Consider the following 21,032-nt stretch of genomic DNA (forward strand, 5'->3'; position numbering starts at 1 on the left):
ATAACCATTAATACATGTTTTCTTTTTCATATATTCTTTTAATAATAATCATTAATACATTTTTATTTTTAAATTTAAAATTTACATAAATTAATACATGTTTTCTTTTTCATATATTCTTTTAATAATAATCTATATCTATATAAATATATGAATGTGAATTGTGAATCTAAATATATCTACAATTCACATTCGAGATCAAATTCATAGAAAATCACTATCATAATGTTGTAAATTGTTAGTATTACTAACATTAAGGTAATAATGAGAAGACGAATAGAGATGAGTGTGATTAAATAAAATTAAATTATTAATAAATATTAAGGTCATATAACACATTTTTTTCTCATTTAGAATGTAGATATATTTAGATTACTTGTGTATCAACAAAAATATGTGATTGATAGAAAACATTTGTATGTAAGTGATTTCATTGCAAACATTTAAATTATTTAATCAATTTTCAATATATGATGCTAAATACATATTACTAAATAATATATTATCTATTAATCTATTAAATATATGACTTTCATTTGTGAGCTTACTATTATATTATTTTTTTGTTTTACAATTTGTCATGTTAATGGTGTTATTTAAGTCATTTTTTATCTTAGTTTAATAAGATCATTAACAGTGTATTTAACTCAATCAAACTAATTATTATTTTAATTTACTTTTAAATTTAATTTTAATTACTTAAATTTATACATTGCCGTCAAATAATAATAGGAAGACAAAGGGAGATGAGTCGGATTGAATAAAAATAAATTATTAATAAATATTTAGTCAATTTTTTTTATAAATGATGCTAAATAAATATTACTAAATAATATGCTCCATTTGACCATTTTGTATTCTTGCAATGAGAGGAGTTTTTTTTACCCTAGCGTTAACATGTTTGATTGTTATATGTCATTTGTATTGATCATGTAATTGTGTTTGGATTGTTTATGTGATTTGTTTGTTTGTACAAAGAAAAGAGAGAACAAAATCAAATATCCAACAATAATGGTTATTTTTCAATTTTTTATTGTTGAGATATTTTGTTAATTTTTAAACACATAATGCATGTTTTCTGTTTGCTTAGATTACTTGGTTTGAAGTGACTTAGAAAATATTAAAAAAATTAAAATATTTCTTCGTTTTTACCTTATGTATCAGAATATCAAGAGATAATATTTTTTATTTATTGGGGCAATTGCAATTAGAGGAGTTTTTTTACCCTAGCGTTAACATGTTTGATTGTTATATGTCATTTGTATTGATCATGTAATTGTGTTTGGATTGTTTATGTGATTTGTTTGTTTGCACAAAGAAAAGAGAAAACAAAATCAAATATCCAACAAAAATGGTTATTTTTCAATTTTTTATTGTTGAAATATTTTGTTAATTTTTAAACACATAATGCATGTTTTCTGTTTGCTTAGATTACTTGGTTTGAAGTGACTTAGAAAATATTAAAAAAATTGAAATATTTCTTCGTTTTTATCTTATGTCTCAGAATATCAAGAGATAATATTTTTTATTTATTGGGGCAAATGTATTTCCAAACTTCTGTCTATAAATTAATATTTAAAATTTTTACGACATTATTATATTCTCTAATCAATTTGTTTTACTTAGATTGATAGAAGACATTTTAGTTTGAGTTTTTATGTATTTGCTTATATTATTTTTGTAATATTATTTATTATGAAAATAGTAGGTGAACTACAAAATTTGGTAGGTCTAAGAGTCCTCTGGTGAACGACAAATATGGATAAATTATTAAAATATATAATATCCAGTAGATTTTTGGCATGCGATTTTGTTCTAATTCAATGATTATGTATGATTCTAAATTTTTATTATATCACAAGTTAACACATGCCTAATATTTTTCTATGGTTTAAGAAAAATTGTGTGACTTCCTCCAATATTATCTCGATATATTTCGAGGTGACAACAAGATTGTTTTTGTCTCTTTTTTTAGTCAAAGTATCTAACCAGCTAATTCATAACATATATGATGGTAGCATAGAAAACCCCTCGTCAAATAAATTCACTTAGGCAAATATTGAAATTAAAATAAAATTCTACAATATTTCATCAAATTAATTTTGACTATCATAAAATGCTCATGAAATCTAAATGGTTATATTATTAGATGAGAATCATGAGATATTGAATGAGACAAATACTTTGACAAATATTTGAATGATATCTCATATGCATATCTTAATTACATTATTCGTATCTCTTCTCAAGATTTTTAAAATACAATAATTAATTTTGTATATCGTTCCACAAGATATAAAATATTATAAAACAAAATATAAACTCGATAGAAGAAAATTTGTTTAGTTTCAATGAATAATATAATATTATGTTCTAAACGCAACAAATGAGATTGAAACTATATCATCCTCATGACATGATGCACACAATCATTATTTCAAAGCTTCCAAAAAATGACGATCAAGATGACTTTCTTCAATTGCGCCAAATTAAATGAGGACACAATTCTAAGATATAGTCATTTGAAGAGATTTCAAGTATTTTTCTCACAGTGATTGAGAAATAGTTGTTAAAAATTTATTAACATTACAGCTATATGTTGATAATATTGATACTAAATATATAAACATGATATCACAAATATCACAATATTTGAAGAAGGTGCAACATCATTCATTGGTTATGTTGTTGAAAAATATATAGGTTATACATATTTTTAGTCACAAGTGAAAATTTATCACGAGTAAAAGCATTTTTTCTTAAGAGTTATAGTTGATGATTGTCAAAAGCGGAAAAATCATTTAACAATAAAAAAATAGTCGGGAAAATAAGATTATCAGATAAAAACAATGTAGAAAACAGAAAAAATGGCGTGATAAAGAAGCAAACTACGAGCATGTCATATCCTTGATAAAGATTGTAAATAACATAATAGATGTTAAAGACGATCAGATACTTGCTGAACATACCAAAATAGTTATATGCATATTATAACAAACTACGACAAAGAGTTGTTGAGTTGTCAAAATCAACCAAGAAGCATATTGAAAAGTGTGTCAAGTGGATAAGATAATTTATCTGATTCATATACCGTCTATGGTCATGATTTTTTATTTTTTATGGCTTAGTTTGTTTCAGTTGATAAATGTTATTAACCATGTTTTAATTCATTTAAATATTATCAAAATTTCGTACATATATTTTCAACAGTTTAGTTGCACGTACATTTTTCTAGTATCATTAAAATATAACTAATTAAGCTCATTTTAGTGAGGTCTATGTATTTTGTGAACGAATTCCTTCTCAAAATAATCGATTAATTATACAACAATACATAAAACTGGACACCAAATATATATATATATATATATATATATATATATATATATATATTTACGAAAATGATACACTGCTCACCCCTTGGTGAGCGTTCCGTGAGCGACAGCCCATGTGGCTGTACAGGCTGGATTTTTTTATTTCTTTTTTTTTTGTTTTTTAACTTTTTGTGGACATTAATATTCTTGTATCACAGCACAGAAAAAGCATTTCCCAACCGAAACACATCGCGAAGCCTTAATCTTTGTGGCCGATTCACCAACCCTGTTCGGGTTACTCCACCGGAAATCCGAGGCCAACGCCGAACGTGAGAGCGCCACCATTTGTCGACGCCAGAAAAGGGGAACGCCGAACGTGAGAGCGCCACCATCCGAGGCCAACGCCGAACGTGAGAGCGCCGCCAATGGTATTCTGCATTTTTTCGAATTTTTTTTTCAAACTTTATACAACTACTGTTTTAAAATGAGTTTGTTAGTTTGAAATTGATGTTCGGATGGCAACAATTTGAATGTAATTCTGTGATTTGCTATTTCTCTTATGAGTTTGTAAAATGAGTTTGTTAGTTTGTAAAATCGAGATTTCTCTTATGAGTTTGTAAAATCGAGAATAATATTCAGTTGAACTGAAATAGATATAAACTACTTATCTTACTGTCAATGGACGAGAGCAGATTTTTGCTTCCAACATCTGCATCTTCAATAGCAGAGCTCGCAGCAGAAGTAAACCGTCCACGCAATAGTGTATTGTTGCCCATTTCTCTCCTATAGTTAGGTCACATATGAACATAAAATGACGATAATGTGCAGGTGAAACTTTAAAGCTTGAATATTGGGATTTGTACTAACCTAACTATTTCATTCATTGAAGCAACATTGCTCTTCTCGAGACTATGCAGGGATTCTTGAGCATTTTTCCACTGTTGGGCACCCAATTTTGCTTGTTCCATACTGTTTAGTTTTTTAGTTGTTCAGAATGAGCAACCCCCAGTGGTGGAGGACCATGAAAAATCCAACTAGTCTTTATTGTCATTGGCTACTTTGATTATTAGATCTCCTGAGAAGTTTAATTTGTGGCAGAGATCTCATGTTATGGAGTCTTTTAATTCTTGGTCAAGAATTGAATAATATAATTTTTGGTTTAGTTTATTTGTATTCACATTCTCCGTTTTTTAAACAATTTGCGTTACAATGTAGGGCAAAACATACGTTGTATTTGTTGGGCGTAAATCTGGCATTTATGACACGTGGGCAGAAGCAAGCTCTAATGCTATCGGGTATAAGGGTGCTGTCCACCAATCATTCAGAACCAGAGAGGAGGCCGAGAAAGCTTACAATGCCGCATCGGTGAAACAATCTACGTCGACGTCCTCCCAAAATACAATAAACGAAAGTTCAAGTGCAGGTTCAAGTTCAAGAGGCGAAGTATCCCAGACAGAAAAATTAGATGAAATATTGAAGTGCTTGGAGGTGATACAAGAAAATTTGAAAGCACTAAAATTGAATAAAGATGATTAGATAAATAATTGTAATTTATTGACAGTAGTTGCAACCGTTGTATTGTTTTGGTGAAGATAATATTTGACAGATGATTGTATTGCAATTCAAAAACTTTATTGTGCAGTTTATAATATTTGATGAATGTTAGTTGTATTGTTATTCAAATAGTTAATATGAGTTATTCAATTTAAGTCAAAAATTTTGCATCCTTTATTATTCTGGAAATGGCTTCGTCTCCATGGTTTGAACTAGTTGGTTCTTTTTGTGGTGTATGTATCGATGAATTAAATGTCATGTTAAAAACAATCTCCATTTTTTTGTCTTCCTATTTAGTTTTCAAGCATGTCATTTAGACAATGTAGTAGAAGATTCAAAAAGCAAAAGCTATTTGTTTCCAAGCATGTCATTCTGCTTTGTCTACTGTCATCCAAGCAGAAGCTATTTGTTTCCAAGCTATTTAAAAAGCAAAAGCTATTTGTTTCCAAGATACAAGTTTTATGTGGCAAGCAGCATACAAGCAGCATATCTGTCATGGACTCCTGAAAAAAAACCTTACATTGTAGATGTCTACTGTATTACATTCAATTGTTTGTATTTTTAAACACCCAAGAAAATAGTAACCAACTTGGAACTGAACTTCTTATGCTTTGTTCATTTGCCATTGAGATATTCTCCAGTGAGATGACATTGGCGTCTGCTTGGATCCATTTGTTGACTGTAGAATTTATTTGCAGCAAGGTTACTTCTATCTTCGACACAGATATCAAACCAAACACTGAAAACACAGATATATGAGAACTCAGATTTATGTATATTTATGTATATGAAACAAAGCACTATAAAATGGTTACCCCCATCGCACATATACAACTTGATAAAATAATAACCTTTATCAAATCCAGTTGTTAGAACCTATAAAATTCAAAACAATTATTAATAAAAAAAATATTGATGATTAACAACATGTATTTAGAGATTTAAATTACCATCTATCGATCCAAAATCTTCGTCATCTGAGCTTTGTTGTTCGTTTTTATTATTAATAGTTGACCTGAAGAACGTTGAGTATGCCACCATATATTAATTTTGATGATTAACCAAATATATACAAAAATACTAAAAATATACATTGGTGATAAACACATACCCGTCTTGCAAATTTGGACAGTTACGCTTGTCATGCTGCACACCTCGGCGTCCACACCCACGACATTTTCTTCCCTGTGTGGTTGCATTCTCCTTTGATGACTTTAATCTCTTACCACATCCCTTTGTTCTAATTTTTTGAGGATCAACGATATCAATAGCCCTATATGTGGCTCTTCTACATTGACTTCCACCGCTTACTGTTGTAGTCATATTCAAATCTTTAATTTCGTTGCCAATATAATCAAACTGTGCATTCAAGAAATTTGTTCCCTCAACAGTCAATGATGGAATATCAACTAATGCAGAAGCTTTATAGGATAACCTCAAATGTCTTGACATCAAACATCTTTCTGGAGCTTCAACCACATTTTGCTCATCTGTAGGAAAAAATTCTACATTCTTTGCAGCTTGCGTCCAACGTTTCAGTATATATTTATCAGGCAAATGAAAGACTTGGTTTATACGAAAAAATGCTAACATATGCCTGCATGGAATGCCCTCAAACTGAAATTTCATACAACTGCACAATATATCATCCCCTTGTATGACATGTGTAAGTACTCTTGGTTTCGAAGAAGAAGAAGCTTGAAAATTCATCACCTTGTAAATCCCAAACTCATTTCCCACAGATTCTGTTTGCACGTAATAACCATGACTCTGACTCATTTCTTCTAGAAACTCCAACCATTTCTTTTTCGTGTAAACCGTCACCATCTGAGATTCCATTGGGCATTTGGACTGTAGCTTGGGACGCTCATTCATATCGATATGATCTGCAACTAACTCATTGTGTCTTTGGTGCCGAAGTGCCTTATTGAAACGAATGATAAAATCCATCAATGAGTTCTTGCTAGATATATATCTCTTGAAAAAAGCATGTGAACTTTCGGACCGCTGGCTACTTGACATACCCGCAGAAAATACATGATTAAAATATGCTGGTACCCATTTATGTCGCAACTCAAACATCAACGACAGCCAATCATGTTGTTCCAAGTTAGCATTATACATAGCAGCTTCCCAGGAACTCTCAAATTCCTCATCTGTGGAGGAATGTAGAATGGCATTCCTTATGCTTTCGTAGTGATCACGGAAAGTCACTGGGTTTAATTTCTCAGAGAATTTGTTCAGTATATGCCACAAACAATATCGGTGTGTTGTTTGAGGAAAAACTTGTGATATGGCTTTCGTCAGAGCAGGATCTTGGTAAGTGATAATCAAGTTTGGGGCACCTTGACACATGGCTTCTAGGAATTTATTAAGCAACCAAACAAAAGAATCTGTTTTTTCGTCACTCAACAATCCACAACCAAAAAGAATGGTCTGATGATGATGATTAACTCCTACAAATGGTGCGAAAATCATCCCATATTTGTTGGTGTTGTATGTAGTATCAAACACAACTACGTCACCAAAAGCAGTGTATGCCCTTCTTGACACATGATCAGTCCAAAAACACCTGGTAAATCTGTTGTCCGAGTCAGTCTCATAATCAAAAAAGAACAATGAATTCTTCGCTTTCTCAGATTCGAAGAAATCGACCAATGTTTCTGCATCAATACCCTTATGCTCATCCCTAACACTTTTCTCGTAGTTTCTGATATCTCTTTCTATGAAACCTACATGTTCAGGCCCTCCAGACTCTATCTCAAATAATCTCATTTGTTGACAAGTTGGCACATTGGCTTCTGCAAATTGTTGACTCAACATTTTTTTTTTATGCAGAAATACCACGATGCAAGCGTAACAAATGCACCTTCGACGGAGTCGATAGTGGATGATTATGACTTTCAATGAAGGTACTGACAACCCAACCTGGACCTGTTTGTTCCTTGACAACTGAAATCTTGGACAAACATCCGGTTCTAGTCTCACCACGGGCTCTTTCTTTTCTTGGTTGATCATTTTTTGTATGTTTGCTCTATCGAATATCATCTGTATGCCCTTCTTTAAAGCATACAAATTTCTTCCATATAATTTCGTTCGTTTTCTTACTTTTCTTGCTATTACTCATTCTCGCGCTAAAACCGGATTCTCGGGCATATTGGTTGTAGAATGAGAATGCATCCTCTAACGAATCAAATCTCATACCAATCTGAGGTTTCTGATCATCACCGACTTGGGGGATGTACGATTGTTCATCTCCACTGTATTGATCCATTTCATCTACAGTGGCGCTAGGCAGATGTGGGGTGGTGCTCGAAAATCTTTGCGGGCGGTAAGGTGATGGCGAGGATTGTCTGGGGATTAACCGAGCACGGTGGATTAACGACGGTAACAATAAAATCATATGAGAAACGACATCAAGTATAAAATATATTTAAAAAAAACATACATCTTCTCCAGATACATAAATAGCTAGATCATCAACACCATTTCCTAGTGCAATTAATTAAATATGCAAACTTACACTTCACAAACATTAAAGAACCTGTATGCCAAAACACTAAAAGATTTAAATGCACCAGAAATGAATAAATTGTAGGAGCAGAGACAGGGTTGGAACAAATACTACAAGTTAGTGGTAGAATGTGAACTGAGAGAAGGGTTGGAACAAATAATCCGACGGCTTTTACAAATAGCAGGATCACTGCACACAAACATTAAAGAACCTGTATGCCAATATACCGGAAACCTTCAAAATCATAAATTGGAAATTTCTTCGGAATATGAAATTTAGAACTACATCGATTTACCTTCTGATTTCGGAATATTTGCCCGCACGAGATCTCCAGAATTACGTTCAATCTTCTTAACGTAAAGATTTGGGCGAAGGTGGGAGAAGAAATTTGGGCGTACGTGGGTTATGTTTAAAAATAAAAAAATACATTCATGTTACCCTGCACCCCTTAACATCCCCCTATATATATATATATTTAAAAAACCAACAACGGATAGAGCAATCAAAACATAGTAGCAGGACGGAACGACAGCCATAACTCGATAAAACTAGTCAAATTTTAGTTATATTAGATAAAATGAAGCGAAACTCATCATTTGGCGGGACAGGGTGGAGCAAACAATTTTCATGCCTCTAATTACAGTATGCTTGCTTTGTTAATTTAAATTATTTAATTTGATTATTTAGAAGAATTTAGATATCAATTATTGCCCAATAATCCTATGCAATAGCTAAATAAATATTTACAATAAGCTGTCAAATCATGGCCAACAAAAAAGAATGGCTTCACAGAATTTCACATGCTAAAATCTAAAGACATCCAAACATTGGAGGGGACGAGCACAACAAGATAATAATCTAATTTGTGTGTAACACACCTTGGCTGATGACAGCTACAGCTACAGCTACAAAAGTTCAAATGAAAAAAAATAATAAACGGGACGAGATCTAAATCTGGGATCATCCATGGTCAACTAAGCATAAATTTGATCAAACTTTAACAAGCCGTGATATTGAACCAGACATGCGTTTCAAAGATTAAAAATTTCGAGTTAGTCGAGACGCTTGCTTAAGAAGCTTGATTCATCTTCAAGTTTGTATCAGAACTGCGAGTGTGACAAGTTCATTCTCCTTGTCTAGCGATGTAGATCATATACGTTGGGGTAATGGAAAGTGAATATACATGGTTCGACTGAGGTCCAACTTCCAACATGATAAATAAGAGTATGCAGTTCATATACTCGAGAAAAATGATGCAATGCATGATTGATCAAGTTCTGAAGAAGTTAAAAATGTCATCTTTTATGACCTGATAAACATTTCTAACCATCTTCAGTGACTACATGTAAGGATGATTAGTTCATTCTTGACAACATTTGACAAACTTTGGAGGTTTTTCGCACAAAAATGAAGTCAAACTAACTGCGGTAAATTCAATCAAGATTCTGATAAAAGTGTAACGATGAAACTTTTTTTAAACATAGAAAAACCTCTTAGACATATTAATAATCTTATTACTGGCCAATATCAACAGATGATCAAGTAATTTTCCAATAGTACAAGATTGAGAAGTCACTAAGTAGAACAATATAGATATGGCAAACCTAGGGAGAAACTGACAACTTAAATTCCAAACGAGGGCCTCGTATTGTAAACTATGAAATGATAGTTTGATATGCTAAGAAACTACTTTTACGGGGTACCTGCCGATACAATCTGCCCAAGGCCCATTTTTAGATGGTTTAACATTCCGGATGGCTTCCCACACTGCACTATTACATTTGAAACCACTTCCGAAAGCAATCTGCCACACTCTGTGACCCCTACGAATCCTCCCTTTTGCTTCAATATAAGCCAGCTCATACCAAATGGAGCTTGAAGAAGTGTTTCCAAATCGGTGCAGTGTCATCCTGGAAGCCTCCACGTGGACCGGCAGCAACTGCAGGTTCTTCTCCAGCTCATCAATCACAGCCCTTCCCCCAGCATGTATGCAGAAATGATCGAATGCCAACTTAAAATCCGGGATATAAGGCTTCACATTTTTGTTAAGAAACTTCTTAAGTATCAATTTTGCAAAGAACAAAAGTTGCTCACTGACAGGCAGTACTAAAGGACCCAAAGTGGTGATATTAGTCTTGAGCGCCCCACCGGCAATAGCCATAAGATCCTTCGACAGAGAAACACCCGTCTTCCCAGCATCATCCTGCTCCTGATACACACACCGAAACGCCTTATCATCAGAGCCTTTATGAGTCCTCACCACATGAACAAGCTTGTACTTTGCCACCCTCTTATCTTTACTCATATTCGACAACAGAACAGCCGAACCCCCGACTCGAAACAAACAATTTGGAATCAACATCGATTTCTTGTTCCCAGAATACCAATTCTGCGTAATATTTTCAGTGCTCACCACAACCGCATATGTATTCCCATGAACTTGCAGCATATCCTTAGCTAAATCGATCGCAATCACCCCTGCACTACACCCCATTCCCCCTAAATTAAAGCTCCTAATATTCCCCCTTAGCTTGTATTTATTCACAACCATGGCTGACAAAGATGGTGTCGGATTAAACAAGCTACAATTCACAACCAAAATCCCAATATCTTTAGCTTTTACATTCGTATTCGCAAACAAACTATCCAGCGCACCAAACATTACCTGCTCAGCCTCCTCCCTCGCCGCCTGCATTGACGGCCGCGGTGGGAGAAAATGCATCGCCTCGGGAACATAAGTCTCATCGCCCAGCCCCGACCTTTCCAGAATCTTCCTCTGAAATTCAAGCGAGGATTCATCGAAATCCCCCGCTAAGCGCGAATGCTCCATGAAGCGCTGGGAAGGTGCCTTCAAACTATCCGGGCCACGGTAGCAGAAGTAGTCCACCAAGTAAACGGGTCTGGGTCGTGTCATGATGTACACAGTTGCCCCGAACACGAGAAACTCGGAGCAAATTATAACGGAAACCAGATTGTACTGAAGATGAAGCCATAATTGACGGACATCATTGGGGTTCAATTGCGAAGCTTCGATGATGACTACAATCATTACAGGCACCAAGCAAAGAGTCAACAGATGAGAGATCAAGTAATGGTAACCGAGTTTAACGTACTTCAAGTTGACGCTCTGAAGAAAGTCCGGTAGGCTTCGGCTATGGTGTATCTGCACGCCGACGGTGGCTTCTTGGGGTTGACCGCCGCCTGCTCCTCCGTCCATGGCCGCGGAGTTGAGGATAAGAAAATGGAAGAAAAAGTGGAGGAGGCAGGGAGCAGAACGGGCTTCTAGTGGTGGAGATTCCTTCGGTGCTGACAGTGTTGAATTTCATCGGACTTTTTATTTGCTCTGCGCTTCAGTTTCTTATAGGAAAAAGGTTTCTGGATTGCGTATCATTTTGGAACATATAATTTATTGTTTCGTAAATTATAAGATGTAATTTTTTCAAAGTTTCATGGACACTACCGCTCTTTATCCAGGTTAAATCTTTTGTGACAAATTTAGAGACTTTAAAATTTATTTTTATAATAGGTTTAAGGGAATATAATTATTTAAAAATAAAAAAATATATGAATAAATAAATATTTTATTAAGAAATGATAGTTAAATACTAAATTAGATTTTTTTATCATATTTTTATTAAATGAAATAGATTTGAGTCGATAAAATTTTTTTTTTATCAAAAAAATACATCTAATTTAATTTTAATTTTTTTTTTCAATTTTTTTTAGAGTTTATAAATTTAAGTTATTATTCAAATGCTCTTAATTACTAATTTTAATAAGTAATTATATGTAATAACGCACATATCACATACTTGTAGATAGTAAAACAAGGATCGCATTTTATACTTTAAAAAATTATTGGAAATAAAATCAACTACTAGCTTCTATTTATCTTTTGAGTAGGTTTCTTGTGAGACGATCTCACGAATCTTTATCTGTGAGACGAGTCAACCCTACTGATATTCACGATAAAAAGTAATACTATTAGCATAAAAAGTAATATTTTTTCATAGATGACCCAAATAAAGATATATGTCTCACAAAATACGATTCGTAAGATCGTCTCAAACAAATTTTTGTCATTCTCTTTTATTTCTATAAAAGGACACTTGGCAAAATTTTAATTTCCGTCAGCTCCTCCATCCTTTGATGATTGATCTTCCATTCTTTTCTTTTAAATTCTAGACCAACATATATCGTCAAACGCAATTATTTTCTACATTTCAAAAATATTAAAATAATCGGAAACAGCAATTTGAGCAGGCAACACCTGCGTGCGGAGTAACAGTACCAGGTTGCAATCGACAGCACCACGTAAGATTTTTTTTCCTCTTTCGCATTTTTAAATACTATTATTAATATTATCTTCCCGTTTGTTTTCCTTCTCTCTTTTTTTTTTTATAAAAAAACAATTTATATTTATTTAATTATATCTTATCGAAATTTTCTATCAGAATCTTTTGCTTTTTAATCGATTTAAATCTCGAAAAATTTATTTAGGAGTAAGTATCGTTTGACCATCATTGCATTTTTTTAATTATTTTTTTGAGCATTACTTGTACGAAATTGGGTTCTAGTAAATTGTAACCTACCCATTTAGGGGATGGGCCAACTTTTAGAAAAATGGTGTGATTGAACCTATTGAAAATTTGGAGCAAACAGGGGGTGGGAAAATCAATGGGAAGCCCATGCCAAATAATCGAATGTCATTTTCGGCAACGATCAAACTAAGTAAAATTAGCTTCTTCTTTTTTTATCATAATTTTCTGAATTTATATTCGACCAAAAATAAAAAATAAAAAATAAAAAAAGATAAGATCTTCTAATAATGATTAGTCAACACTAATTTTCAATTATAATTACACTTTGAGTGAGAGATGGAATTGTATCTCGAACACGAAATCTCGTCCCGAACTTGTGAACTTGATGCCTGCAAGCTTCTTCTAAGTTATTGTCCTTCCACAGCTATTTAAATTGAAGATTCTAAATTACTCTACGTATATGTAGAACAACTTCCAAGCTGTAGTGGAAAGTCCTGGCATATCTTTTTGGCATTTGTGAAACAGTATATTTTCTTTTACATTCCTTCTAAAAATATTTAATTTTAAATTGATTTAATTAAAAAAATTTATATTCTAACCTTTTCGGTTATTTTAAAATTCGCAAAATTAAAATATTTCGTACTTGGTTGTGACATGTTGTGAAGTGAATTTTTGCTAACTTAGTTTAGAATGGAATAACATTGGAAAAAATGAAAGCATTGATCATTGGAATTCGGGATATATTCAGTGCGGGAAAATCAATAGATTCCCATACCTAATTTCGATAGCAATAATAATATAGAGATTGTAAATTAGTTTATTGCAATTGTGGTTTCAGAGTCATAAAAAAAATTAATAATACCTTAAATTTAAAGTAATAAAACAATGTTGTTATTTGCGAACTTTCGTCGAATGTCAGCAAGTAATAAAACTGATATCTCTTATATTTTATACATTTGACAGGTATTTTCTTTAACAAGTGTAAAAATTATAATATAACAAAAAAATTGAGTGTCAAATACATAAAATATGGACATAAATTTTATTTTTGTCATGAAATCAATTCAACTAAATGTCAATTTGAGAGAGAACTAATAGGCCCAATGGCTTAAAAGAAAAGCCCAATAGCCTAATTCTCTTTCCATTTTACAATATTGCAAACGTAGTCGGAAAAGACGGCTGAACTATCCCGTATAATCTATACTTCTATACTATTTTATTAAGGTTGAGACATTAAAAGTAACTAATTTCGATGTCATAGTCTGTTTTATTAATTATATATATAAATAAAATGTTAATATTTTAATACAAGTTATACGTAGTTGAGCGGATAAAATCGTTGTTTCTTAAGGTTTAGATCATATGTTCAATTCCCAATGATATCATTTTTTTACTCTTTTAATTTTCAATATATTTTTTAATTTATATACCAAAATTACAGTGTATTTTCTCGCTATTTTTTAAAATTATATTTTGATCTTTATTTAAATATAAATCAAATGTATTATAAAAAATATTATACTGCACGCGATGCATTAATTTAATTAACACACTGTCGAAAACGCTGTGATGTGTAAAATAGTGAACAATATATATAAATCAAATGACAGTGTCATTATTTTTTTAAAAGTTGATCAAATCATATCAAAAAAATTAATATAAAATTGTTTTCAAATTAGAAGGAAGTTTTTCATATTTTGGAGTGAGTTGAATGAGAGGTTCTCAGTGATGCAAGTATTATTATAGAATAAAATATTTTGACGTTTTTCAAAATAATTATTTAAAATTTTATGTTCGATTTTGACTCGAATTTATAATTTTAAATACGACTCGATTTGTGATAAACAAATCCAATTTTTCGAAGTATCACACCTTTTTTTATGAAAAATAAGAAGAGGTAATCTGTCGAAGAACTGACAAGCGTGCGAAAGAACGAGTGGAACCCTAACTGATACTCCTTTAAAAAACTACCGAAGCTGGTTGCAATAAAATTCTGAACAACGAGAATTCAATATGGCAAACATGGATTCAAACACGGAACAACAATTGAAGGTGCATGCAGGCAGAAAAAAAAATTAATTGAGCATAGCTACTCTTATCAGTTCCCAGATACTAAATTCTTTTGTTACAGATAATTTTGGGATCATCTTCTGTTGCCCGAAAACAAATTATAGCGGAAATGGGTTATGATTTCACTACTATGGTAACATGTTTTTAGATATTCATTCTGTAATACGGAGCTAAAAATTTATGTTGGGAAGGTGGTTGAATTTGGGATTTTTTTTATTATAGTCTGCTGATATAGATGAGAAGGCAATACGGGAAGAGAAGCCCGAGGATTTGGTGATGGTTCTTGCTGAGGCAAAGGTACTCCGAATCTCTTACGAGTAGAAGAAGTGATAATGAGCCGCGTTTAAAATAATTGGTTACTCTGTTTTACTCGCATGGAAAATGGGTCCTTGAAATTATGGTTAACTCAAATTTTGCAGAATTTGATTAGATGTTATGTGTAACAAGTATGAATATTTTGAAGCTGTACTATGCCACCTAATAGCTACAAAGGGCGCTGTAACCTCCTGTATTTTCAGTTTTTAAGTTGAAGTGCCCTGCATTAATATTCGTACTTAATATTTCCAAATGATCCTTCTTGGTGCTTTATTTTGTGCTTCAGGCAGATGCCATTATGAGAAAACTTCGGGATGCTGGAACCTCAGAGAATACTACACTTCTCATAGCAGCTGATACTGTATGTTCTTTCTATTTTTTACTTTATTTTGAGTCTGATTGGATGCTTGTTGCTTTAGAAATCAGTTTCTGGCATTCACATGTCATGGATAAATCCGACTTTCCTAGAGTTCGCCTGCTGAAGATCTCTTTAGGTTTCTTACCATAGATTCTCTCATTTACATAATTGATGAGCAGTGTGGTAGGAATACATGCCGATGATTGTTGTCCTCAACTCCAAGATTCCTCCTCCCAAGCGCCATTGCGTTATTGTTTGATTATCTAGTTAAAGGTTACTTCTTTCTCAATTTGCGAGTGTAGCCTACCATAGGATACAGGTCATACAGCAACTATAAACTGACTTCTTTATGGGTAACCCCATTGCTGTGTTGTTGATTAGGACGTTCTTTCTAGAATATGATTTGCTGCTGTGGTGTATTGGCCAGCCAGGAAGCCAAATTGAATAGCATTCTTTGTCTGCTACTTGGCTTCACGTAGTTTCATATTGTGTCTGCTAGGAACTCACCTTAAATGTAATTGTTCATTAGGTAGAAACTGTCAAACCAAAGCTTCTTGTTGGGGAATACAAAGAGGATGCGAGGTCAACGCTGCTAATTACTTGTGATCAAGTATAAGAAATCTCTCCTGGTTTAGTTATCCTGGTTTAGATATGACTTTTACCTTTTTCCTTACATTTTTTTTGTTACAAAGGAGAAAAACTAAGCTATTGCTTGTTTTGGGCGGCAACACTTGCTTTAAATGCTCTGTTTGAGTTGATGGGGACCCCACACATTTATGAGCGTGATATATGAAGCTTGTTGAAGGATAAGTTCAGTGTTACTTTGGATAAACACCATTTGAATTTTCATGCATAATGACACACTAAGACTGACATGTGAAATGGAAACTACTGGTAGAAATTATAAGCTGCATCATTGAGCTTCATTTATTTAATTTTTATGTATATGTTTAAATTCTCTAGGTCTACAGCATAGTTTTATCTAGAAATCATTCGTTTTTAATTTACATTGACCATAAATTTCATTTAAGAAATTCATGCACCTGTATCCCCACCCTCCACCCTTTATTTTTGTTTTTATCTGTTACTAAACGAAATGAGTGGTTTTCTCATGTGGAGAAATCACCTTTGTATACTTAAACAAGGATACATAAAATTTTTATTTAAGCATATGTTTTGATGGCCTTGATGTCAAATGGATAAAGAACTAACATCATTAAATTTCTTCCATCTTTTCCTTGAGCTGAAATTATGAAGAGTCTAGAAATTGATGTATTGTGAGAACTTGGCGTTACTTTTTTCAAGTTGCTGAAATAAATGGCTGTGGGTGGGCCTCAACATATATTGAGATGCTTATTTCATATTTGATGGTTTTTCCATTATTAGTTTTCCTGAGTGCATGTTTCTCTTTATCTTACCCTAAATTCAAAATGATCTGGAGGTGGTGGTGTATGAAGGTGTGATCAGGGAAAAACCTTCCAGCAAAGAAGAAGCACGTCAATTCCTGAATGGTTTGATTATATTACTTTTTCTTCCTATATGCTTGTAATTTGCATACTCTGATAAATTATCTGCTCGAATTGCAGATTATTCTGGTGGACATGCAGCTACTGTGAGTTCTGTTCTTGTTACAAACCTTAGCAGTGGATTTAGAAAAGGAGATTGGGACAAAGTGGAGGTACTATCTAACCTGAACTCAACAGCTGGTAGCTCAGTGAGGGATAATGATAGGATGTGGAGTTTGTTTTATTTGTAGAGTTAGACATAATCCAATTTAATGGTTTTCCAAATCAAACATAATGCGTAGATAAATGGAAATTTTGTATGTTTTGTCTCCCCTTTTCATCGAGGAGGCTGATAACATGGCTTGCTGTGTCCTATCCAAAATACCATTTCATAAAAATGACACACTTTATATTATAATCATATATTTTTAGGCAAAAGAACTTGCATTCAATATTTTCTGTGATTTTCTGTGTTGTTCACTCAACCCGATTTTGCATTTTTACATACTCCGGTGTTGTAAGAATGTGTCATAAATTGTCATTACTTGAGAGGGGAAATTTCTTAGAAATATGAATTATGGGGAACTCCTGATTCCGGTGGAGGTCCTATTACCAATGGAATGCTTGTGTACGTCTGGCCTCCAGCATTGGCAGTTGTGTGCCAACTCTGGGTAATTTAGAGTTTCATGGTAATTGTTTTATATATTCGGGCTGGTCTAGGGATAGTTCGTGGATATTGATGACAACTTTGGGTTCCATGATGTTTTTAAACCTGATGACACTGAACTTTAGAATTTGTTCTATATGTTATAAAAAGAGAAGATATTCTTGCATTTTCTGTTACATTTACTTTGATAACCTTTTAAACTGATTTGTTTGTTGAAATTTATTTACACTCTGATAATTTAGGATGTACACAAATAATTAGATGTGAAAGTTGATTTAAAATTGCATTTCTCATTCTGATTGCAATTTATTAATGGTCAAGAGCTAATTATTGTATGCAGAGTAAAGTCATTCTCTCGTACATTGCTTAATTTAATTTTTGTTTGATATTATTCTCGGTTGCAACTTCAATTCACCATTTCTTTTTCTCTATGTTGCAGATTTATTTTCATGATATACCAGAATCGGCTATAGATAAACTGGTAAAAAATTCTTTATTTAATCGTTTAAGGTTCCTTATTAAGACCCGTAAACAAGTAATGCATCCCTTCATTTATCTAGATTGAAGAAGGAATTGTGCTCAATGTGGCTGGAGGGCTTATTATTGAACATCCTCTCATATTACCATATGTGAAAGAAGTGGTAGGTTTCACATCCCCTCATCTTCAAATCATGAATTACTGGCATTTTAGTGGAAGCTTAAAGCGAGATCATGACGGTGATCTTGAAACATCTGATCTTTGGAACACATTCAGATCAGCACAATTGAAATATCTGGAATGTTAGATTGTTTTTTCACGAGTCTTTGAGTAGAAAATGAGCCTGCAAATATGGTTCATCAAACTTGCACGAAGGTCAAATAGGATATTCTATAAATACGATAGTGCATGTCTAGTTGACTATGTTTTGTCTCTTGTTCAAAACAACATAATTAATTTTCCAAAATTATTCGTTGTGGCTCCACCACTCGAGTTTATTTTATCTTAACCTGCAAAAACTGAAACTTAGGTTTCAAAAACATGAAAAGCAATTGCGACATCCCAGTTTTCTTGCATCTTTAATGCTAAAAATACTTGCATGAACACCGCTTCATTCCAACTGCTTCACCTATAAGCATTGGATTGCCATACGTGACTGAATTTGCTGTATTTGTACAGGTTGGTGAAACTGATAGTGTAATGGGACTCCCAAAAGCGCTTACGCGAAGACTAATTGACGAGGTTCTGTAGATTGTGCAACTTCACTATTCTTGTTCATCTTGAACCTGCTCTGGAGTTTCATCATGTATGCTCAGAGAAAGTTTCTTAAATTCTGTCTGTTGGTTGTGCAAGAGTTGCCTCCCCTGATTTGCCTGCGAGTTCAGTGACAGGACTATCTATTGGCTCAAAAAGTTATTCGAACATTTATGGCTTAGATCAATTTTTTTTTTTTGTCAATTAAAGGGTTGAGCCTGAGTTGTGTCAAATTGAAAACTATGAACCTTGAATAGACAGAATCTTGAAGGGAGTTATGGTTTGTCGTACACGTGCTACATGGATTTCTTAAAGAACACGCCGTATTATTAAAAAAATGACATTAGTTTGCTAAAAACACCTAATGCAACACAACTATTCAAAATAATTGTATGCCAAATTCAACGCGCGTTTAATTTTCACACCATTTCATAATTGTATTTGTTACAAATGTGAGCTTCATTGAGTTGATATAAAGGGGAAACGCCATTTGTGTACATAGTATGTTCGTGACAATTTATTTGGTTGCCGCATTTTCCTTTTAGGGCAGTAGAGGGAATGGATCCTAGCTTGGTGTGTGCTCTTCTTCTTGCTTCATCGGAGCTTTAGATGTTTCAACCTGACAAAAAGTTGAGAAAACATCACCGCAACTAATTAGAAGACTCAAACGACATCAACAAAAACGACTCAGAAAATTTTTTTCAATATTAATGCTGAATTGAGAATTTCTTGGCAAATTGTTCTGAAGCTCGACGTTCCAACAATAGGGTTCGAAGCTGTAAAGTATTTAATTATAGAAATTATCATTCATATTTTGTACTAACAATTGGATAACTCGATGAAATGATACAAATATTGTTGGCTCAAAATAAATGAAAAAAAAAAATGAATAGTATTTGTTTTACCTTTGCTCCTGATCATTCATCATTTTCCCATTTTCAGGAAAAGATTTGTAATTAGGGACCGGCACTTTTCCAGTCTCAATGTGATCTATATCTTCAACCAGCTTCTGATAATGGGTTTTCACCTCTTCCACAGTCTTCCCACCCACTGCTCTAGCCAGATGCTGCCACCGCTCCGGTGAGTTCTTGTCAAAGCTTGCTAATGCATCCTCGAACAGTTTGTTTTGCTTGGATGTCCATGTCGAATTCGACCCCATCTTTGTATATATAGAGTGAATGGTTATCCTATGAATAACTGTAATGTTGTGTTCAATGAAATATGACAGCTTAAGCTGCTGTATTTATAGCATGGAAGTTCTTTTTGGGTGGCTCAGTGTGGTTTTTTTCACTCGCACTTTTAGGGGAAAAGTGTGCTGGACATGATGCTGTTTTCGTTCACTTTTCATGCAAAAGAGGACCAACTTGTAGAAAAGATGATATCTTACCCGGGAAAAAAAAAACCTCAAGTTTTGGATTGATGAGCAGCTGGCTACTGGCCTAAGCTTACATGGTTTCAGAGCGAAATCTGCCTTGCGAGATCTAATATATTAAGAAAGTCTTCCACCCTTTTGTAGGTTTTAAAACGTGAAACGACGTGTCCAACGCGAAATAAAATTGTTTGAATGCAGCAGGTAAAGCCCAATCTTGATTTTTCATGTGTTTTATACATACATAGAGACATAATTCATGTATACATTGTATGTTTTTTGTTTCGTTTTTCTTCGAAGAGTCATGTTAAACGTGAGCCTCTGCCCTTTATCACTCCACTTTTTTTGGTACGCATGAACAATACACTGGTTCTTTTCTGGCTTATCAGTAAATACTTCTTGTTACATTCAATAGAGTGAGCAACGGATGAAGGCCGGTGTCTTTTGCATGATATCCAACTTAATCTTTCTTCTTCGACAATCATCACAAGAACCTTAATATTTTTTTCACTAAACGAATCAAATTTAATTATCTCAGTTGTCACTTATCGATCGAGCACGTAGAGTCCCTTTCTCAAACTCGATTTAATTTTA

General features: G+C 33.3%; 4 protein-coding genes across 6 annotated transcripts; 1 reads left to right on the plus strand and 3 right to left on the minus strand.

Annotated features, from left to right (window-relative positions):
* Window positions 1-5,644: 5,644 nt before the first annotated feature.
* LOC142524639 (protein FAR1-RELATED SEQUENCE 5-like) lies at window positions 5,645-7,889 on the minus strand. The gene is made up of 3 exons (XM_075628687.1): window positions 5,980-7,889; window positions 5,819-5,883; window positions 5,645-5,744 (listed from the first exon to the last, which is right to left on the minus strand). Exons 1-3 carry the CDS (start codon window positions 7,884-7,886, stop codon window positions 5,725-5,727), a joined length of 1,992 nt encoding a protein of 663 aa, XP_075484802.1. The 5' UTR covers window positions 7,887-7,889; the 3' UTR covers window positions 5,645-5,724.
* A 1,925-nt stretch (window positions 7,890-9,814) lies between these two features.
* On the minus strand, window positions 9,815-11,784 carry LOC142525113 (3-ketoacyl-CoA synthase 4). 2 transcript variants are annotated; one of them, XM_075629284.1, is made up of 2 exons: window positions 11,496-11,783; window positions 9,815-11,421 (listed from the first exon to the last, which is right to left on the minus strand). In XM_075629284.1, exon 2 carries the CDS (start codon window positions 11,294-11,296, stop codon window positions 10,061-10,063), a length of 1,236 nt encoding a protein of 411 aa, XP_075485399.1. In that variant the 5' UTR covers window positions 11,297-11,421; window positions 11,496-11,783; the 3' UTR covers window positions 9,815-10,060. The 2 variants fall into 2 exon arrangements, with proteins under 2 accessions (XP_075485399.1, XP_075485398.1); XM_075629283.1 differs by having other exon boundaries at window positions 9,815-11,784.
* A 3,033-nt stretch (window positions 11,785-14,817) lies between these two features.
* On the plus strand, window positions 14,818-19,359 carry LOC142525114 (uncharacterized). 2 transcript variants are annotated; one of them, XM_075629285.1, is made up of 10 exons: window positions 14,818-14,975; window positions 15,055-15,126; window positions 15,216-15,290; window positions 15,595-15,669; window positions 16,196-16,276; window positions 17,108-17,177; window positions 17,253-17,344; window positions 18,278-18,319; window positions 18,399-18,479; window positions 18,995-19,359. In XM_075629285.1, exons 1-10 carry the CDS (start codon window positions 14,937-14,939, stop codon window positions 19,064-19,066), a joined length of 699 nt encoding a protein of 232 aa, XP_075485400.1. In that variant the 5' UTR covers window positions 14,818-14,936; the 3' UTR covers window positions 19,067-19,359. The 2 variants fall into 2 exon arrangements, with proteins under 2 accessions (XP_075485400.1, XP_075485401.1); XM_075629286.1 differs by lacking the exon at window positions 16,196-16,276.
* Window positions 19,190-20,476, minus strand: LOC142525115 (protein RADIALIS-like 6). Its single transcript, XM_075629287.1, has 2 exons — window positions 19,975-20,476; window positions 19,190-19,688 (listed from the first exon to the last, which is right to left on the minus strand). Exons 1-2 carry the CDS (start codon window positions 20,226-20,228, stop codon window positions 19,664-19,666), a joined length of 279 nt encoding a protein of 92 aa, XP_075485402.1. The 5' UTR covers window positions 20,229-20,476; the 3' UTR covers window positions 19,190-19,663.
* Between the last annotated feature and the right edge of the window lie 556 nt (window positions 20,477-21,032).

The sequence above is a fragment of the Primulina tabacum genome, chromosome 14 (assembly GCF_025594145.1).
Source record: "Primulina tabacum isolate GXHZ01 chromosome 14, ASM2559414v2, whole genome shotgun sequence".
NCBI lineage: Eukaryota > Viridiplantae > Streptophyta > Magnoliopsida > Lamiales > Gesneriaceae > Primulina > Primulina tabacum.

Coding starts and splice junctions, on each gene's coding strand:
- LOC142524639 (XM_075628687.1), bottom strand. CDS start 7,886: ATGATCAACCAAGAAAAGAAAGAGCCCGTGGTGAGACTAGAACCGGAT. Junction 5,884..5,979: donor TGTCCAAATTTGCAAGACGG/GTATGTGTTTAT, acceptor AACGTTCTTCAG/GTCAACTATTAATAATAAAA. Junction 5,745..5,818: donor AGATTTTGGATCGATAGATG/GTAATTTAAATC, acceptor TGAATTTTATAG/GTTCTAACAACTGGATTTGA.
- LOC142525113 (XM_075629283.1), bottom strand. CDS start 11,599: ATGGACGGAGGAGCAGGCGGCGGTCAACCCCAAGAAGCCACCGTCGGC.
- LOC142525114 (XM_075629285.1), top strand. CDS start 14,937: ATGGCAAACATGGATTCAAACACGGAACAACAATTGAAG. Junction 17,178..17,252: donor AGCACGTCAATTCCTGAATG/GTTTGATTATAT, acceptor CTCGAATTGCAG/ATTATTCTGGTGGACATGCA. Junction 18,480..18,994: donor TACCATATGTGAAAGAAGTG/GTAGGTTTCACA, acceptor GTATTTGTACAG/GTTGGTGAAACTGATAGTGT.
- LOC142525115 (XM_075629287.1), bottom strand. CDS start 20,228: ATGGGGTCGAATTCGACATGGACATCCAAGCAAAACAAACTGTTCGAG. Junction 19,689..19,974: donor ATGAATGATCAGGAGCAAAG/GTAAAACAAATA, acceptor ACTTTTTGTCAG/GTTGAAACATCTAAAGCTCC.